General features: G+C 44.5%; 1 protein-coding gene across 2 annotated transcripts in view; it reads left to right on the plus strand.

The window, feature by feature from the left end:
* NELL1 (neural EGFL like 1) overlaps nt 1–20,411 on the plus strand; it is a 534,618-nt gene that overhangs the window by 154,087 nt on the left and 360,120 nt on the right. For both annotated transcript variants that reach the window (XM_072118935.1, XM_072118936.1), the window contains exons 6-11: nt 377–449; nt 1,848–1,930; nt 7,102–7,236; nt 7,652–7,754; nt 16,414–16,487; nt 19,250–19,349. In XM_072118935.1, the coding sequence (XP_071975036.1) occupies nt 377–449; nt 1,848–1,930; nt 7,102–7,236; nt 7,652–7,754; nt 16,414–16,487; nt 19,250–19,349 (568 nt within the window). The remainder of the gene's footprint in view (nt 1–376; nt 450–1,847; nt 1,931–7,101; nt 7,237–7,651; nt 7,755–16,413; nt 16,488–19,249; nt 19,350–20,411) is intronic.

The following is a 20,411-nucleotide window of genomic DNA, read 5'->3' on the forward strand; positions in this document are numbered from 1 at the left end:
TCATACCTGTCAAAAACGGATGCGTTTTCAAAAAGCGCATGCGTTTTTTGATGGTCTGCTTAAAAACGGCCCAAAAACGGGTTCAAAATGCCACCTGTGCCATCACCCTGACAACAAGCAGAGATTGGTGCAGTGTCTTTGTAGAAACTGAAGACCCCTGTACTATACAGTTACAATATGTTATGCAGCCAGGAGTATATGATCAAAGCCTTGTGCCAGCCTGGGCCTGGTATATGGGGCAGGGGCACAGGTTTGGCGCATTCCCCCGCGTGCATTACCTGACACGCCGTCTCCTCTGCCGCTCAGCTGAGCGATTGATCTGTGTTACATGTGAGTTTTGTCATTGACCGCAAAATCTCTGCTTCTTTCCCCCCAGGGAGTGATCCAGGACGTGAAGCTCATCTTTATGCCGAGCGGGTACATAACACAGTGTCCGAACCTGAATCGCAGTAAGTGGAGGCTATTCCTACTAGATATAATAGTGCTGTCACATCACTCCAGGACAGGGGGGGTAACACAGCGCTGAACCCCCATTTATTACACCCATTGTAATATATATATCCAGATACAAATGTATCACTCCAGCCGTGATAGAAGATTAGATACATCTGTTTCCCTGATTAGTAGATGCCGTCCTGCGCTCACTCCATATTGATGACAGGGCTGTCGTTTTTAGTACGCAGCAGGCTACTTGCACACGATGAGGGCCGTGTTTTCATCTATAGGCTCATGCACACAGACTACCGAAACGTAAAAGACAGGTCCGATTCCAGCTGGTTTTTTGCGTCCCAGGCAGTCCTCTTCAATGGTCATTGGTGCATGTGCGAATAACACACGGATTGCAAGTAACAACCATTGTTTGTGTCCCGTATGTGCGGGTAGCCTGAGGGCGCATTCACACGATGCATCACGTTTTTTGATGCGTTTTTGACACATTCCAAAGGCTTCAACCTTGATCACATGTTGAAGTAACATTGCGTTTCCATTGCATGTGCTAAAACCCAATATTACTTCAACATGTGATCAAGGCTGAAGCCTTTGGAATGCGCCAAAATTCACGACGCAGCGCATTGTGTGAATGTACCCTGAGTCCGGCGCCACATGTGGCGTTTTGAACCCATCTTTGGGCCGTTTTTTAGCAGTCCGTTAAAAACGCATGCTTTTTTTAACGGACTGCTTAAAAAACGGCCCCAAAACGGGTTCAAAACACCATGTGTGCCGCCGGCCTGAGGCTGCGGTCTCACGTGGCGTTTGAAATTTTGCCTAGTGATTAGTTATTATTAACTTAACTAAACGTTTTGTAAATACAATCTTAACGGAATGTTGTTGTTGTGTAAGGGTGGTGACACACATGGCGTTTTTAGGCCGTTTTTAGTTTTTGTTTCCGTTTCAGAACGTAAAAAAACCGCATGAGTTAAATAGCGCATGTCTTTTGAATAAACGCATGCTTTTTAGACCAGTTTGAATTAACGATCTGAAAAACGGCCCAAAAACGCCATGTGTGTCACCACCCTTAGGCAGCGAACACACGTTCCGCTAGCGTTGGGTTCATAAACAATGCAAGACACCGGGGTTTGGTTACCAATCGCATGCGTTTCTCTGGAATAGCATATGCGATCGGGCCAAGACCCGCCTACTGTGCTCTAGTGTCGAGTTATGAATGCAACGCTAGCGGAACGTGTGACCTCCGCCTTAATGTTGCGTTTTGTTAATGAAAATGTTAACAAAATGGAATATAAATCTGTATTTCACAGTCCTGCTGCTACTAATAACATACACAATGATTACATATGGGTCACATGTTATCGGCGGTTTTCACACGGCTTCTCTTCTCTTGTCTTATGGAGCATGCCCGACCTGCAGTGATTTCCTGAGTCTCGTACAAGGCATCATGGATCTACAGGAGCTGCTGGCGAAGCTGACGGCCAAGGTAAGGAGCCCGCGGGGGGCAGAGATGGTGACTATTCCTGGCCAGTGTATCTAAGCCCATCAAGCCTGATACTGCCATCAAGTGATACTGTCTGCTGAGCTGTGTATCTAATGATATAATGTGTGATACTACCTTCTGAGCTGTGTATCTAATCCTATCCTGTATGAAGCTGTCTGCTGAGCTGTGTATCTAATCCTATCCTGTGTGATACCTCCTGCTGAGCTGTGTATCTAATCCTATCCTGTGTGATACCTCCTGCTGAACTGTGTATCTAATCCCTTCCTGTGTGTTTTATGACCTCCCTTCCCATATTATCACATCATGTCTGTAATTAGCGCTGCCTGTCTTCCATCCAGTGGGATTATTCCGGTGATGTGTCGGATAATCCAGGGTTTATTGTGTTCAGGTTCCATCCAGTAAACATATTCTGCGGGGATCGTAGCAGGAAAGTGGCGCCGTTACTTTCCTGTGTAATACCGCTGATTGTCTACAGGGCACATCCCCCGTATACTGCCATTATGGCACTGACTCTGATTGTCTGGCTTCTTGTAAACGATCCAGTCCCCTAATAAGAAAGTCTCATATTCTCACCTGCCAACTTCACCTCCTGTACATATATGACCTGTGTGACATCACATGACCAGGGATATAACGAGCCGTGCACCTGTGTGACATTACACGACCAGGGATATATAACGAGCTGTGCACCTGTGTGACATCACATGGCCAGGGATATAACGAGCTGTGCACCTGTGTGACATCACATGACCAGGGATATAACGAGCCGTGCACCTGTGTGACATCACATGACCAGGGATATAACGAGCCGTGTACCTGTGTGACATCACATGACTATGGATATAATGAGCCGTGCACCTGTGTGACATCACATGACCAGGGATATAACGAGCCGTGCACCTGTGTGACATCACATGACCAGGGATATAACGAGCCGTGCACCTGTGTGACATCACATGACCAGGATATAGCACGCCATGCTCCTGTGTGACATCACATGAACAGGGATATAACGAGCTGTGCACCTGTGTGACATCACATGGCCAGGGATATAACGATCTGTGCACCTGTGTGACATTACATGACCAGGGATATAACGAGCTGTGCACCTGTGTGACATTACATGACCAGGGATATAACGAGCTGTGCAGCTGTGTGACATCACATGACCAGGGATATAACGAGCTGTGCACCTGTGTGACATCACATGACCAGGGATATATAACGAGCCGTGCACCTGTGTGACATTACATGACCAGGGATATATAACGAGCCGGGCACCTCTGTGACATCACATCACCAGGGATATATAACGAGCCGTTCACCTGTGTGACATCACATGACCAGGGATATATAACGAGCCGTTCACCTGTGTGACATCACATCACCAGGGATATATAACGAGCCGTGCACCTGTGTGACATCACATGACCAGGGATATAGCACGCCATGCTCCTGTGTGACATCACATGAACAGGGATATAACGAGCTGTGCACCTGTGTGACATCACATGACCAGGGATATAACAAGCCATGCACCTGTGTGACATCACATGACCAGGGATATAACGAGCTGTGCACCTGTATGACATCACATGGCCAGGGATATAACAAGCCGTGCACCTGTGTGACATCACATGACCAGGGATATAACGAGCCGTGCACCTGTGTGACATCACATGACCAGGATATAGCACGCCATGCTCCTGTGTGACATCACATGAACAGGGATATAACGAGCTGTGCACCTGTGTGACATCACATGGCCAGGGATATAACGATCTGTGCACCTGTGTGACATTACATGACCAGGGATATAACGAGCTGTGCAGCTGTGTGACATCACATGACCAGGGATATAATAAGCCGTGCACCTGTGTGACATCACATGACCAGGGATACAACGAGCCGTGCACCTGTGTGACATCACATGACCAGGGATATCACGAGCCGTGCACCTGTGTGACATCACATGACCAGGGATATAGCACGCCATGTTCCTGTGTGACATCACATGAACAGGGATATCACGAGCCGTGCACCTGTGTGACATCACATCACCAGAGACTGGTTTATTATCCACAGGCTATAAACTATAAAGCTTCCCATAAAACGGCACCAATCAAAGTTCTAGGATTCGATACACAAAGTATATTGGAACGTAACACTTTTCACCTCTAGCATTGACATTGCTACAAATGTTCATGATCACTAATGTAGCAGCGCCCCCATATTATTAGCATCTCTGCTGCTTACTGTATTTCTGCATATGGCTGCAGGTTGCTGGAGACCTGGAAGGTCTTTGCATGTTGTTCTCAGGTTGAGCCTGATTAATGGCAGTCTGTATGTGGGAAGTATAATGTCACATTAAGGACATGTTGCCGGTGACGGCGGGCGACCCTTCATTCATATCGTCCTCGTAGTCGGGGAATGTTCTTTCTCAGTATCGATCCTTCCCTCATTCCTTCTAAATTATCCGCAGCTTGAAGTGGCGTGTGATATTTGTGTCCGAGTGATTGGGGCGGTATTGGCGGATTAATCATTTATCAATACCGGTTTCCTGCCCGCAATTATGTATCTAAATGTTTCTATTGCACAATGAGAAAGCTCATTTATTCTGCAGACAGAGATCTGGCGATAACCCGATGCTCCGCGACGGACGCATTTTAATTTCGAATGAATCTCTTGGCTGAGAACAGCAGATCATGTTCAGATATTGATCTGCGGCTGATAAGTGATGGAGAAGATAAACGTCCCCGGTCAGAGCCGGAGCAGTCACCGCGCTCAGACTATGTGCACTGACTGCTCAATGTCTCCGGGGAATGGGAATCAGGGAAGAGTGAAAATGATGGGAAAAACATCCAGATATTCCAGGAATATCAGGAGTCTTCTATGAGGGATAATGAATGGATAGTCTATGACAGTGATGGCAAACCACCAAGTGCCCAGAATTCCAACCAGACCCATTTATTTATTGCAAAGTGCCAACACAGCAATTCTAGCATCAAATTATAAAAATCTTCTTGCTCTGTGCTGCAATGGCTCCAATGATAATCTGACCATGTCCTCACCTTCTCTTCTTGCAGTCTCAGGTAGACCTAGATGCTTCACGTTTTGGGCTACCTGAGCTTGCAGGAGGATCCCTCAAGTCCTGTCTGTTGAATTCTGTGCTTGGGCAACAGCCTGAGTACCCACTCAGAGGGCTCAGAGTGCCACCTTTGGCACCCGTGCCATAGGTTCGCCACCACTGGTCTATGATCTGACATGATGGTCTACATTGTGATCCCTCATCTGTCAGGGTTGTGTTCACCTCCCTCTGAGTTTTGCATATGCCGCCTCTACCTATGGTTTATTTGCCCCATCTACGAAGTTGTAGTTCTCCATCAATCTAGGTGTTTTGTTTTGGTCCCTTTCCTTAACCAGGGGTTACCCCATGATCTGGGTCATTGTTTCGCTGTTCTCTCAGGTTAGTTGATTTCCCTCCCTGGGTCTTGGGTTGTTCCACTCCATGTGTCATAGATTGCCTCTGCTCTTCTTTTGGCCATGGTGTTGTGGTTTACCTAACGTTTTGGGTCATGGTTTGTTCCCCTGACTTGGGTTGTGGTTTGTTCCCCTGATTTGGGTTGTGGTTTGCCTACCTTCAACTTCTATTTTGTGGTCATGGTTTTCCCACTTATTTCAATAAATGTTTTCCCATCATTAGGTTGTGATGCCCCTGGTCATGGTTTGCTTTGTAGGTCAAGGTGATCCCTCTTTTGGGTTGTTGTTTGCCGATCTCTTTGGGTCACGGTTGGTTCTTTTTACTGATCATATTTTTACATCGTCTCTGATTAATGGTTTCCCCATCTTTGGATTGTGATGCTACATTCTTGGTCATAGTCTATTCTCTCAAATGGTCATGTGATTTACCTCCTCTCTCATGGTCTTATTTTTCCCTCTCGTTTAGATTGGCACTTCCCTAGGTCATAGTTTCCCCATAGTAGGGTTGTAATCCCCTTTTTTTGAACATGGCTTTCCCTATCTGTGGGCTGTGATTTCCCTCTCACTTGGTCATAGTTTTCCTCCACTTTGCGGTTGTGGTTGGTTTTCTCTCTCGGTCATAGTTTCCCAAGCTTTGGGTTGTGACCCCCCCATTTCTGCGTCATAGTTTATCCCATCAGTGGTTTGTAATCCCCCCCCCCCTTTCATGGTCATGTTCTTCTCCCCTTTGAGTAATAGTTGGCATTTTCCCTGGTTCTTAGTTTCCTCATCTTTGGGTTGTCTATGGGTTGTGATTACCTCCCTCCTAATGCTCATGGTTGTTCCCCCTCTTTGGGTTCTGCTTGGCGCTTCCCTGTGTCATAGTTTTCCCATTTTAGGTTAAGCTATGACCAATAAAGGGGGATTCCCAGGAAGGAAACCAACCATAACCCAAAGAAGGGAGAAAAACCATGACTAAGAAAAGGGGAAATCACAACCCACAGATTGGGTAAACTATGACCAAGAAAAGGGGATCACAACCCAATCTGTGGGTTGTGATTTCCCCTTTTCTTAGTCATGGTTTTTCTCCCTTCTTTGGGTTATGGTTGGTTTTCTCCCTGGGTCATAGTTTCCCCATCTTTGCGTTGTTTTCCCCCTTTTTGCATCATGGTTTACCCTAAAGTGTGGGTAGCAATTATCCCCCTCTTTTAGTCATATTTTCCCCTTCTTTGGGTTGTGTAGGGTACTTTCAATGGTCAAAGTTCACCATCTTTGGGTTGTGATCCCCTCTTTCGTGGTCATTGTTTCCCCCACTTTGGGTTGTGAGTTCCCCTTTCTAGGTCATAGTTTCCTCATCTTTGGGGTGTGTTTTCCCCTCTCTTGGTCATATGTTCCCCCTCTTTAGGTTTCAGATGGCACTTCCCTGGGTCATAGTTTCCTCATCTTTGGGTTGTGATCCCAACTTTGGGGTGTGTTTTCCCCTCTCTTGGTCATATGCTCCCCCTCTTTAGGTTTCAGATGGCACTTCCCTGGGTCATAGTTTCCCCATCTTTTGGTTGTGATACCCTTTTTTGGCCATAGTTTCTGTATAAATGATATATAATGTACAGTCATATATATACTATAGTGTTATATATAATTCCTAGCCTCATGTCATCGATATACCTCATCCTGCAATGTCCATGTCTTTACAGCTAAACTACGCGGAGACGAGGCTGAGCCAGCTGGAGAACTGTCACTGTGAGAAGACCTGCCAGGTCCAAGGTGTCATCTACAGGGACCGAGACTCCTGGGTAGATGACGACCACTGCAGGAACTGCACATGCAAGGTGAGACCCCCGGAGCCCCCTCACCCACCTCATTATTGGGGGCCTGAACCTTTCCTGGCAGCGCTGTCAAATTCCAGGTTTTTAGCAAAATTCTTCCAGTGCAGAGGGAAATTATAATCCATTGTGTTCTACGCACGTTTCCTCCCCCGAACTGTGCAGAGTATTTGTAATAATTATATATTTGAGAATTACTGAATTTCCAGGAATTCAACGTATCTGCTGGCACTCGGAATTCTGCAGGATCCTTCTAATAAGACACTGAGAAAATGGGCACTAATATGGGGGTCTGCTATCAGATATAATTGGGGAAAGTATTGGGAACATACACACTTACTGCAGTCACATGTACAGCACGAGTGCTGCCCCCTATAGGCCCCACACTGTTACAATAATCTGGTGTTTCTCTTTTCCTTAGAATGGTGCTATTGAGTGCAGACATATGATGTGCCCCCCTGTCAACTGCTCTCCAGAATATTTACCCATCCATGTTCCTGGGCAATGCTGCAAGATATGCAGACGTAAGTAATCAAATTATGGTTTTTGTGCTTTTCTTTGAAACAGTATTATGGGAGTTACATCCTTGTACATAGGGGGCAGTATTATAGTAGTTATATCCTTGTACATAGGGGGCAGTATTATAGTAGTTATATTCTTGTACATAGGGGGCAGTATTATAGTAGTATTATCCTTGTACAAAGGGGGCAGTATTATGGTAATTATATTCTTGTACATAGGGGGCAGTATTATAGTAGTTATATTCTTGTACATAGGGGGCAGTATTATAGTAGTTATATTATTGTACATAGGGGGCAGTATTATAGTAGTTATATTCTTGTACATAGGGGGCAGTATTATAGTAGTTATATTCTTGTACATAGGGGGCAGTATAATAGTAGTTATATTCTTGTACATAGGGGGCAGTATTATAGTAGTTATATTCTTGTACATAGGGGGCAGTATTATAGTAGTTATATTCTTGTACATAGGGGGCAGTATTATAGTAGTTATATTCTTGTACATAGGGGGCAGTATTATAGTAGTTATATTCTTGTACATAGGGGGCAGTATTATAGTAGTTATATTCCTGTACATAGGGGGCAGTATTATAGTAGTTATATTCTTGTACATAGGGGGCAGTATTATAGTAGTTATATTCTTGTACATAGGAGGCAGTATTATAGTAGTTATATTCTTGTACATAGGGGGCAGTATTATAGTAGTTATATTCTTGTACATAGGGGGCAGTATTATAGTAGTTATATTCTTGTACATAGGGGTGCAGTATTATAGTACTTATATTCTTGTACATAGGGGACAGTATTATAGTAGTTATATTCTTGTACATAGGGGGCAGTATTATAGTAGTTATATTCTTGTACATAGGGGGCAGTATAATAGTAGTTATATTCTTGTACATAGGGGGCAGTATTATAGTAGTTATATTCTTGTACATAGGGGGCAGTATTATAGTAGTTATATTCTTGTACATAGGAGGCAGTATTATAGTAGTTATATTCCTGTACATAGGGGGCAGTATTATAGTAGTTATATTCTTGTACATAGGGGGCAGTATTATAGTAGTTATATTCTTGTACATAGGGGGCAGTATTATAGTAGTTATATTCTTGTACATAGGGGGCAGTATTATAGTAGTTATATTCTTGTACATAGGAGGCAGTATTATAGTAGTTATATTCTTGTACATAGGGGGCAGTATTATAGTAGTTATATTCTTGTACATAGGGGGCAGTATTATAGTAGTTATATTCTTGTACATAGGGGTGCAGTATTATAGTACTTATATTCTTGTACATAGGGGACAGTATTATAGTAGTTATATTCTTGTACATAGGGGGCAGTATTATAGTAGTTATATTCCTGTACATAGGGGGCAGTATTATAGTAGTTATATTCTTGTACATAGGGGGCAGTATTATAGTAGTTATATTCTTGTACATAGGGGGCAGTATTATAGTAGTTATATTCTTGTACATAGCGGGCAGTACTATTGTACTTATATTCTTGTATCATTTTGTTGATCCTGGATATATGGAGCATTTTATGTTACTATCTGTGACTTGAAGTTGTCCTTTACATGGTAGACATAAGAGATGGCCTCTTCTGTGAAGATGAATGGATAGATCGATATATAGAGGTTTCTGTGCTGTCAGTAGTCGGGTCTGGTTGTGTGGCTGGATACATTAGAGGCAGGACATGTTTTACATGATACAGTCAATCTTCCTCCTCGGGGTCTTTATTGGAGATAACATTCTGCTAGTTTGATCATCCATCATCCGGATTTCTCTGCTTCACAGGCCGCTTTGTATGTTGGACATTGTGTAGTCCATGATCCTTCCCCGAGGGCCTTAGGAACACGATTACATGTTGTAGATTCCTCCGTCAGCCATCCCTCCTTATTCTCAGGATTAGATGGAGATGCTCTGCATTCTGGCCTGGGGTTGATGCTCTGCTATTCTCCTCTTCTTACAATTCTATGAATCAGCCACTTTCCTATCTTTGTATTTTATGAGCAAGTTTACCATTCAGGAGCTCAGGAAAGTTAGGTGAAGTAAAATATAGGAAAATTGGTGGTCATATTGGTTGTCAGTCGTCATTTGGGGATGGAAAAAAGTTGTGGGGGATATAAAAGCAGCCATATTGGTTGTCATATATCATTCAGGATTTTTAGAAAAGTTGAGTGACAACGCATCTAAAGAGCAGCCATAATTTCTGTCATCGGGACATAGATAAGACAGGTCACAACCTATGTGTTGTGGCAGCCATATTGGTTTCCCTTTATCATAGTCATCTATGGTATGTATTAGGGGTATAATGGGGGCCATATTGGTTGTCATACTTCATATGAAAGATGGGAGATAACCCCTATAGAGGGTTAGGGAAGGTGGTTGTTAGTCATCATCCATGGACATTGGAGATGTCTGTGACAATCTATGTGGAAGATAATTTTGGTCATCAAATAGGTGTATTGATAACTGGGTGAGATGCCCTGTACAAGGTTATACTGGCGGCCATGTTAGTGGTAACAAACATGGGAAAGTCAGGTGACAACTTATGTACAGTGTAATAATGGCAGCCATATTTGTTGTCATTTATCCTGGTAATGTTTTCACAGTACAATGGTGTCCATATTGGTTGTCGGTCATCCTTTAAGAACATTGGAAAACTGGAATAACAATTATAGAGGGCAGCCATATTGGTTGTCAGGGGCAACCCATGTAGAGAATAATGATGGCAGCCATATTGGTTGTCAGGGGCAAACCATGTACAGAGTAATGATGGCAGCCATATTGGTTGTCAGGGGCAACCCATGCAGAGAGTAATGATGGCAGCCATATTGGTTGTCAGTCATCACTTAGGGATATAGTTTATTGGCTGACTTGCCCTGTACAGGGTATTACATTTTATTGTTTTTCAGTCATTATTCATGAACATGTTATAATTGGGTAAAATCCTATGTAGAAGTTAATAATCAGTCATAGTTCGTGGTCAGTCATAGTTTAGGTACATCAAAACGTAAGGTGACATCCTATGTACAGGATAATACCGGCAGCCATATTGGTTGTCAGGGGCAACCCATGTAGAGAGTAATGATGCCAGCCATATTGGTTGTCAGGGGCAACCCATGTAGAAAGTAATGATGGCAGCCATATTGGTTGTCAGGGGCAACCCATGCAGAGAGTAATGATGGCAGCCATATTGGTTGTCAGGGGAAACCCATGCAGAGAGTAATAATGGCAGCCATATTGGTTGTCAGTCAACAGTCGGATATAGTTTATTTTCTGACTTGCCCCGTACAGGGTATTACATTATATTGTTTTTCTGTCATCATTCATAAACATTTTATAATTTGGTGAAATCCTATGTAGAAGGTAATAATCTCAGTCATGTTCGTGGTCACTCATAGTTTAGGTACATCAAAATATAAGGTGACATCCTATGTACAGGATAATACTGGCAGCCATATTGGTTGTGAGGGGCAACAAATGCAGAGTGTAATGATGGCAGCCATATTGTTTATCCTTTATCATAGCAATCGATGTATAGGGGTCTAAGAGCGGCCATATTGCTTGTCTCCCATCCGGCGGGAGCATATGAGAACCCAACTTTCCTAATAGAACTTGACAAAAGAGGCCGACTCCTGATACTTACACATCATTTTAGACTTTTTACTGTACAATAAATCCATATTTGATAGACTTTTTGTTTAATATTTTTTTTTTAGGATGATCTTTTTGTCTGATTCTTTCTTTCTCCCCTCAGTTCTTGCGGTTTTTTTTTTGTACCTATATAATTTTTTTTTTTCTCTCTCTGGTGTATATCTGCCGGCTCAGCAACATTAAATTCCCCGTGACATTCCCGCATGAATGATCCAGCAAATAAAATGATGTGGTAATTGTATGAAATGTATCGCCGGCCTCACTGTATAATAATAGTATTTTTATGGTCTGTGAAAATTAAAGCAGCGAGGATTTGTTAAGTAAGTTGTTTTAAAAAATATCAGATGAAATTGGCGAGAATATTATCGTCTGTCGAGCCAGTCGAGCCTTTTCTATACTCTTAAAGCGGTTTCCTGGGATTACAATATTAATAACCTACCCATAGAATAAGTCCTTAAAGGGGTTGTCCAAGGGTATAAAAAAAAACCTTGGGTGGCCGGGATGGGGTAGATTAAAATAAGCATGTACTTACCTCCCGGCACCCTCCTGGCCTCCAAAGCTGCAAACTCTCTGGTCCGTGCCCCATGTAAACATACCTCCCCACCCCCTCGCCCTATTCCAGTCACCCAAAGGTTTTTTATACACTCGGACAACCCCTTTAATATCAGATTGATGGGGGTCCCACAGCCAGAACCCCCACAGATTAGCTGTTCTTAACAGCTAATAAACAGAATAATAAACAAGTTAATTGGATGCCTACATAGTAAAGTGGTCAGACCAGGTTACTGCAGATCAACTCCTATTTATTTGAATGCGAGTGAAGCTGCAGTTACTCAGGTCAGTCACTACACTATGAATGGCGCTGTATGCTTCCATGTACCTACCTGTTCATGTTGTTTATTACCTGTGAAGAACAGTCGTTCCATGTGGGTGTAGGGTTTTGGAGCATGTATATATACTGTACATATTTTTGTAGTGGGGGGAACACCAGAGGGGGCGCTAGTGAACCACTCTGCCTTGTCTTTAGTAAAGCGGTAGGCTTCAGGGAACTCCATGCCAAAAAGGGATTGTGTGAAGTTGAACTTAGTATAGCATAGTATTGCGGTGTATTATATACAGGCGGTCCCCTACTTAAGAACACCTGACTTACATACGACCCCTAGTTACAAAAGGACCTCTGGATTTTGGTAATTTACTGTACTTTAGTTCTAGGGCACAATAATCAGCTATTACAATTATCAATGGTGTCTATATTTAAGATTTATTGTTAATCCTGGTTCTTATGACAATCCAAAATGTTTTAAATCCAATTGTATCTTATAATATTGCAGTAGAGCATTATATGGCTAGTATTGCATAGTATAGCGTTATTTTCTTTTGTTATTGCAGGATATCACTGTAGTATATTATTACATTGCAGTGCAGTATTGTATTTTGGTATATATTTGCAGCACATTATTGTATGTCCGCTAAAGGAATATGTATCGTTGGGTTTACAATTACCAACTTTTGCTCATCCGCTCTCCGCTCATGCCACAGGTCATTAATATGAGCTCTGAGCTATGATTGGTTACTATAGGCAATGAGTATAAAACAGCTTATGTGTGAGGTAAGATGGATAGTGATACAGAGATAGGGGGGGCAGTTCTACTCTGACACTCAGATAAATCTGCCCACAGACAGACAGTGACAGACAGTGACAGACAGTGACAGACAGTGACAGACAGTGACAGACAGTGACAGACAGTGACAGACAGTGACAGATAGTGACAGCCAGAGACGGGCAGTCGGAGACATAGATCGACAGAGAAAACTGGAGTCAGAGATAGTCAGAGACAGAAGGAGATGGAGAAAGACGGAGACAGTCGGAGAGACAGTCGGAGAGACAGTCGGAGAGACAGTTAGGAATACAGACGGTCAGAGACAGAGATGGCTAGAGATAGATACAGACAGAGACCAAAACGTTCACAGCGCCATTCGGAGACACAGAGATGGTCAGAGCGAGAAATAGATACATCTAAAATATTTTTTGTTAACCCTTTCTATTTTGTTATAGCTAAGAGCAGTTGTTTACTATCCGGGCATTGAAGTAGAGCTTAGTATTTTCTTTTGCTATATTGCGGCATATCACTGTGGTATAGTATTTCAGTACTATAGTATATTCTGTGAATTGAGGATAAGTTGGTTCCCTGGTGGGATACCATCCTGTCTACAGCCTGTGAGTGCTTGTGGCACTACAACTCTCATCATCCCCTGATAATATCTGGGTTCTGAGCGTGAATGGCGATACAGCATCAGTTAATGGGGTCACTGTGGATATTTCATATATGAATATGATGGGAATATCCCTTTAATGCCTCATATATATCACAGAAGAGAAGCAGCTGTGATGTTAAAGGGATTGTATAGCGACGGGACCCAGTGACCCCGGTTTATAATATAATTGGTATAATAAGTTGTGCTGATATTCTGACACATCCATGATAGACAGTCCCCATGAGATGGATGTATATTACACATGACAGTCCTGATAAGCCTAGTGCACCGCAACGTAAGGAGCGCTCCAGTGATACAAGAGGGGGGGATAATCAACAGGAGAATATCGCAAAAAACATACCAAGACTGACAGCCGGCCCTGTATGAGACACCATCAAAAGATAACTGACAATCACTGGCAAGAACCACACACTAGACTCCCAAAAGAACAGCCAGTGTTAGGTATTGTCCCTGGAGAAATGTGTAATCAAACCTTTGTGTATGATGTTAGTAGCAGCAGGACTGTGAAATGTGGATTTACATTCCAGGATTGTATCTTCTCCAAGTGCACTGAAGGGGGGGGGGGGGTATGCCCTCGGATTTCCATGCTCTGTGCAGTCATTAAAGGTATTGTAATCACTTCTTTCTATAATGTTAGTAGCAGCAGCTGGACTGTGAAATATGGAGTTATAAACTAGGATTGTAGCGTCTCCAATTTCATGGAAAAGGGTCCTCACACTCCTGTGTTCTCTACAGCCCCTGTTATGTTTTGCCGCTAGAGAGATATCTAGTCATACCTTTGTGTATGATGTGTGTAGCAGCAGGACTGTGAAATGTGGATTTACATTCCAGGATCTTCTCCAAGTGCACTGGGGCGTGTTCTCACAGTGCTATATTCTGTGCAGTTATTATAGGCACTCCTTTGTGTGTGTTGTTAGTAGCAGCAGGACTGTAGAATCTCCAATTTTAATGGAAAAGGGTCCTCACACTGCTGTACTCTGTGCAGCCAAGGTTTGGTATTGTCTCTAGAGAGATATTGTTTGTGTGTATTGTTAGTAGCAGCTGGACTGTGAAATATGGATTTTAATTCCAGGATTGTAACACTGCTGTGCTCTGCATATAATGTTAGATATTGACCTTTGAGAGATGTGTAATCATACCTTTTTTTTTTCTTCTTCGTAGAAGCAGGACTGTGAAATATGGATTTTAAATCCAGGATTGTAACACTGCCGTGCTCTGCATATAATGTTAGGTATTGTCTTTGGAGAGATGTGTAATCGTACCTTTGTGTAGAGGCAGGACTGTGAAATATGGATTTTAATTCCAGGATTGTAACACTACTGTGCTCTGTGTGCTCTGTATAATGTTAGGTTTTATCTCTTGTTAGTGGCAGCAGGACTGTTAAATATGGATTTCCAAGATATAGAGATATATAGAGATAATGGACATATGCATTTCTAAGGTTGTATTTTTTCCATGTGCACCATATGTGAATTGGCCAACAGCCATGACTACTTTGACCTTATGGGTAACAAGGAACCCAAAAGAAGATCTGAAACCCAAGGGATCAGGGGGAAATAATAATTGATGAGTCATGGCTCCGGGCCCCCTGTTGGTGCCACCATAATGAGATAAATAATGTAGAAATGCATACATCATGCTGTAATGGAAGCAGGATAGAGGATAGGGATAGAATCTATGGAAAAGGATTTGGGCCAAAAATCCTCTCAGACCCTGAGAGCTGATTGTGTAGTGGCTTCTGTGCTGAACTCCTTCTTGACCCCTGAAGATCCTTTGTACTGATGTCCGATCTCCTGCAGTGGTCTTGAAGATGTCATCCTCGTAGTCCTGCAGTTTATGAGGTTGTGACTGTGCCCGAGGGCTGGTCCATCCTCGGAGCAGAGCTATGATTGACATACTGTCCACAGTAACTGGAATTAGGAGCAACGGGCTACCGATCCCGGTATAATGTACCTACCTGCTCTGTACACTCATTTCATTGTCTCATAGAATAATACTTAAAGGCGACATTTCACCAAACTCCAAATCTTTGGCCCTTTAATATGATCCCCTCCACTGATTCCGGAACAGATGGATTTTTTCTCTAGCCCCCACCATTCCTGAGCTATCAGCGATGTTAGGTTTAAGCTCATTTTTGTCAAGTGGGTGGTCCTAGTTAAGAGATGACAACTTGGCTCCTCCCATCTGACAGTATACAGCTTAATTTAATGGCGCTGATTGTTCCGGAATGGTGGGGGATGGAGAAAACTTTCCAGCTTCTCCAGAATCAGCGGAACAGAGTGTAATAAGGGACGCGAAGAGTTGGGTGGTGGAAAAAGGTCCCTCCTTAAAGGGAACCTGTCAGCAGGATTGACGATGCAGACTGCAGCCAGTGTTAGGTATTGTTCATGGAGAGACGTGTAATTAAACCTTTGTTTATCTTGTTAGTAGCAGCATGACTGTGATATATGGATTACTATTCCAGGATTATAGCTACTGGGGGTGTGTCCTCCTTACACTGCTCTGCTCTGTGCTCTCTGCAGCCAGTGTTATGCATTGTCCTTGAAGATCTGTGTTATCATTCCTTTATATGTTGTTGTTAGTAGCAGCAGGACTATGAAGTAAGTTATTTGTGTCGTGTCCTGCACTGTAGCATCTGGTAGAATAATATCACTCAGAGCAAGGGGAGTATAAAGAAAAGCTACAATGTGTTACATCATGTTCTATCTTGTCTTCTCTGCAGCTAAGTGCGTCTATGGTGGAAAGGTTCTGGCAGAGGGTCAGAAGATTCTGACAACAACCTGCAAAGAGTGTAAGGTAAGTGAAACTAGTTTTATGTGGTCTCAGAAATTTTAGGCATTGTAATGAATTGTAGGCGCCAACCTGGGGTCTGAAGAATTTCAGCTGCTGACCTGGGGTCTAATGAATTTTAGGCACTGGCCTTGGGTCTAATGAATTTAATGTGCTGGCCTGGAGTCTGATGAATTTTAGGCGTTGCCCTTGGGTCTGATGAATCTTAGGCACTGGCCTTGGGTTTGATGAATCTTAGACCCTGGCCTTGGGTCTGATGAATCTTAGGCACTGGCTGGGGTGTGATGAATTTTTGCCGCTGGCCTGGGGTGTGAAGAATTTTTGGAGCGGGTCTGATGGATTTGAGGCGGTGGTCCGGGGTCTGTTTAATTTTTGGCCCTGGCCTGGGGTCTGATGGCTTTGAGGCGGAGGTCTGGGGTCTGATGGATTTGAGGCCCTGGCCTGGGATCTGATGGCTTTGAGGCCCTGGCCTGGGATCTGATGGCTTTGAGGCACTGGTCTGGGGTCTGATGGATTTGAGGCACTGGTCTGGGGTCTGATGGATTTGAGGCACTGGCCTGGGGTCTGATGGCTTTGAGGCGGAGGCCTGGGGTCTGATGGCTTTGAGGCGGAGGTCTGGGGTCTGATGGCTTTGAGGCGGAGGTCTGGGGTGTGATGGCTTTGAGGCGGAGGTCTGGGGTGTGATGGCTTTGAGGCGGAGGTCTGGGGTCTGATGGCTTTGAGGCGGAGGTCTGGGGTCTGATGGCTTTGAGGCGGAGGTCTGGGGTCTGATGGCTTTGAGGCGGAGGTCTGGGGTCTGATGGCTTTGAGGCGGAGGTCTGGGGTCTGATGGCTTTGAGGCGGAGGTCTGGGGTCTGATGGCTTTGAGGCGGCGGTCTGGGGTCTGATGGCTTTGAGGCGGCGGTCTGGGGTCTGATGGCTTTGAGGCGGAGGTCTGGGGTCTGATGGCTTTGAGGCGGAGGTCTGGGGTCTGATGGCTTTGAGGCGGAGGTCTGGGGTCTGATGGCTTTGAGGCGGAGGTCTGGGGTCTGATGGCTTTGAGGCGGAGGTCTGGGGTCTGATGGCTTTGAGGCGGAGGTCTGGGGTCTGATGACTTTGAGGCGGAGGTCTGGGGTGTGATGGCTTTGAGGCGGAGGTCTGGGGTCTGATGGCTTTGAGGCGGAGGTCTGGGGTCTGATGGCTTTGAGGCGGAGGTCTGGGATCTGATGGCTTTGAGGCGGAGGTCTGGGGTCTGATGGCTTTGAGGCGGAGGTCTGGGGTCTGATGGCTTTGAGGCGGAGGTCTGGGGTCTGATGGCTTTGAGGCGGAGGTCTGGGGTCTGATGGCTTTGAGGCGGAGGTCTGGGGTCTGATGGATTTGAGGCACTGGCCTGGGGTCTGATGGCTTTGAGGCGGTGGTCTGGGGTCTGATGGCTTTGAGGCGGAGGTCTGGGGTCTGATGGATTTGAGGCACTGGCCTGGGGTCTGATGGCTTTGAGGCGGCGGTCTGGGGTCTGATGGCTTTGAGGCGGTGGTCTGGGGTCTGATGGCTTTGAGGTGGAGGTCTGGGGTCTGATGGCTTTGAGGCGGTGGTCTGATGGCTTTGAGGCGGAGGTCTGGGGTCTGATGGCTTTGAGGTGGAGGTCTGGGGTCTGATGGCTTTGAGGCGGAGGTCTGGGGTCTGATGGCTTTGAGGCGGAGGTCTGGGGTCTGATGGCTTTGAGGTGGAGGTCTGGGGTCTGATGGCTTTGAGGCGGAGGTCTGAGATCTGATGGCTTTGAGGCGCTGGCCTGGGGTCTGATGGCTTTGAGGTGGAGGTCTGGGGTCTGATGGCTTTGAGGCGGAGGTCTGGGGTCTGATGGATTTGAGGCACTGGCCTGGGGTCTGATGGCTTTGAGGCACTGGCCTGGGGTCTGATGGATTTGAGGCGCTGGCCTGGGGTCTGATGGCTTTGAGGCACTGGCCTGGGGTCTGATGGCTTTGAGGCCCTGGCCTGGGGTCTGATGGCTTTGAGGCACTGGCCTGGGGTCTGATGGATTTGAGGCGCTGGCCTGGGGTCTGATGGCTTTGAGGCACTGGCCTGGGGTCTGATGGATTTGAGGCGCTGGCCTGGGGTCTGATGGATTTGAGGCACTGGCCTGGGGTCTGATGGATTTGAGGCGCTGGCCTGGGGTCTGATGGATTTGAGGCGCTGGCCTGGGGTATATATAGATATTTGTCTCACCGCCCCCTTACACATACAAAAAAATTGCAAATGACCAAATAAATAAATTCTGTAGATAAATCCTAACAGCGATGTTTCCATGGCGGCCTCGTTATGTATTAATAGAGTTGTGACCTCCTCCAAGCGCTTTGTAATTAACCTTCGCTTCCATTTGTGAAATGTGTTTGGTTTTTGATGATCGGTGTCGCCGCTGCTCGGATGGAGTCGGGGGTCGGTAAATGACCTGTCGCAATTTACATAAATCTCATTGAAATATTTGCTATTTTTCAAAAACGTACACAGAAAAGAGAGCGGCTCCATAGATTATTTGGGAATCTTTTTTTTGGGGGGATATGGGGTGGTGGCTATTAATAAGACTCCATAGGGATCTACACATACAGTAGATGATGGAATTAACCAAACTATTTTAGTGGGGGTTTTTTATAACTTTTTTATTGGCTCCGCCTCTCCAAAGTCAACAAAGTGTTACGCGCCCGCCCACCGTGTGACCTTTCCGTTGGGTCACAATGTGCCACACGTGGCTCTTTCACTATTTCACGTCAGATAATGTCATTATTTGCTTACAGAACGGAGCCCTACAGAAGGTGACGGAGCCCTGTCCGCCATTGAACTGCACAGAGGAGGATCGTATCCTTCCCGAGAACGAGTGCTGCTTTGTTTGCCGAGGTGAGGAAATGTTTTTTTAAGAAATTTTTTTTCTTCTTTGTTCTTTTGAGTGTTTGTCTATACATATTGTATGCGGTGGAGATCGAAGAGCCTTCTCCTTCTCTAGAGTCATCCACCGACAAGTATGACATTTTTTTCGATTGTTTTTGTATCTCAAGTGCCAATGTTCTTGTTACTCCCCACAAATTTCTTTCTAGAGACTATTTCCACTTTCACTGTGTATCCGGTATAAAACATAGCGCTTCCTACATGACCTTGTCTCCCACTTCAGGACTGGGGGGGGGGAGTGATTTATTAAAAGGAAGATAAAAAATTATGATTTTTTAAAAAAAATTTTTAGATTTTCTCCATTTTTGACCAATTCTTAGAAACAGCGCCACTTTTTTTTGTAGTGGCTGTATTTGGTCTTGCAGCTTTGCCCCATTCAGTTCAGTGGCCATAAGTTATAATACAAGACACAACCCATAGATGTTAAAAAAATTAGACTTTTTAACCCAATCTCTTGAATTTAAGGATGAAACCCTGGAAGGACGTGTTTTGCCTATTGATGGGGTTGAGTAGGGTCGGGGTATACAAAAGTCATTGGTGATAAACTCCATTAGGCATTACAGATTGATATTGTATCAATTATATCCATTCATTTTCTCCTTGGATTGGAAAGTTTTGTACAAGGAGACATAAAGGAACCTAATCGATCACATTGCTAGCCAAAAATTGGGTAGCTACCACTTTAAGAAACTTGTACCACCCCAAAAACTTGTACTGATTGGACATAGGACGACCTCGTTCTGTGTTATATAAGATGTCGGCTCAATTAAACCATCTAATGCCCTTCTAGCTGGAGAAGTAGAGTTATATTACATAGTAATGGACTTTCCCTTTAAGGAATAGTTATAGTGTTGCAATTTATACACAGTTAAAACCCCCCATAAACATAAGTCATTCATAGGTTTTATTGTCGTTTAGACCCTCAGTGATCAGCTGTAATCTGTGAAGGAACCTGGAACCATGTGGTTGTTTTCCCCACAGCACCCCCGCAGGATAAGTGAAGTATTGCACAAT

The sequence above is a fragment of the Engystomops pustulosus genome, chromosome 7 (assembly GCF_040894005.1).
Source record: "Engystomops pustulosus chromosome 7, aEngPut4.maternal, whole genome shotgun sequence".
NCBI classification, from domain to species: Eukaryota; Metazoa; Chordata; class Amphibia; order Anura; family Leptodactylidae; genus Engystomops; species Engystomops pustulosus.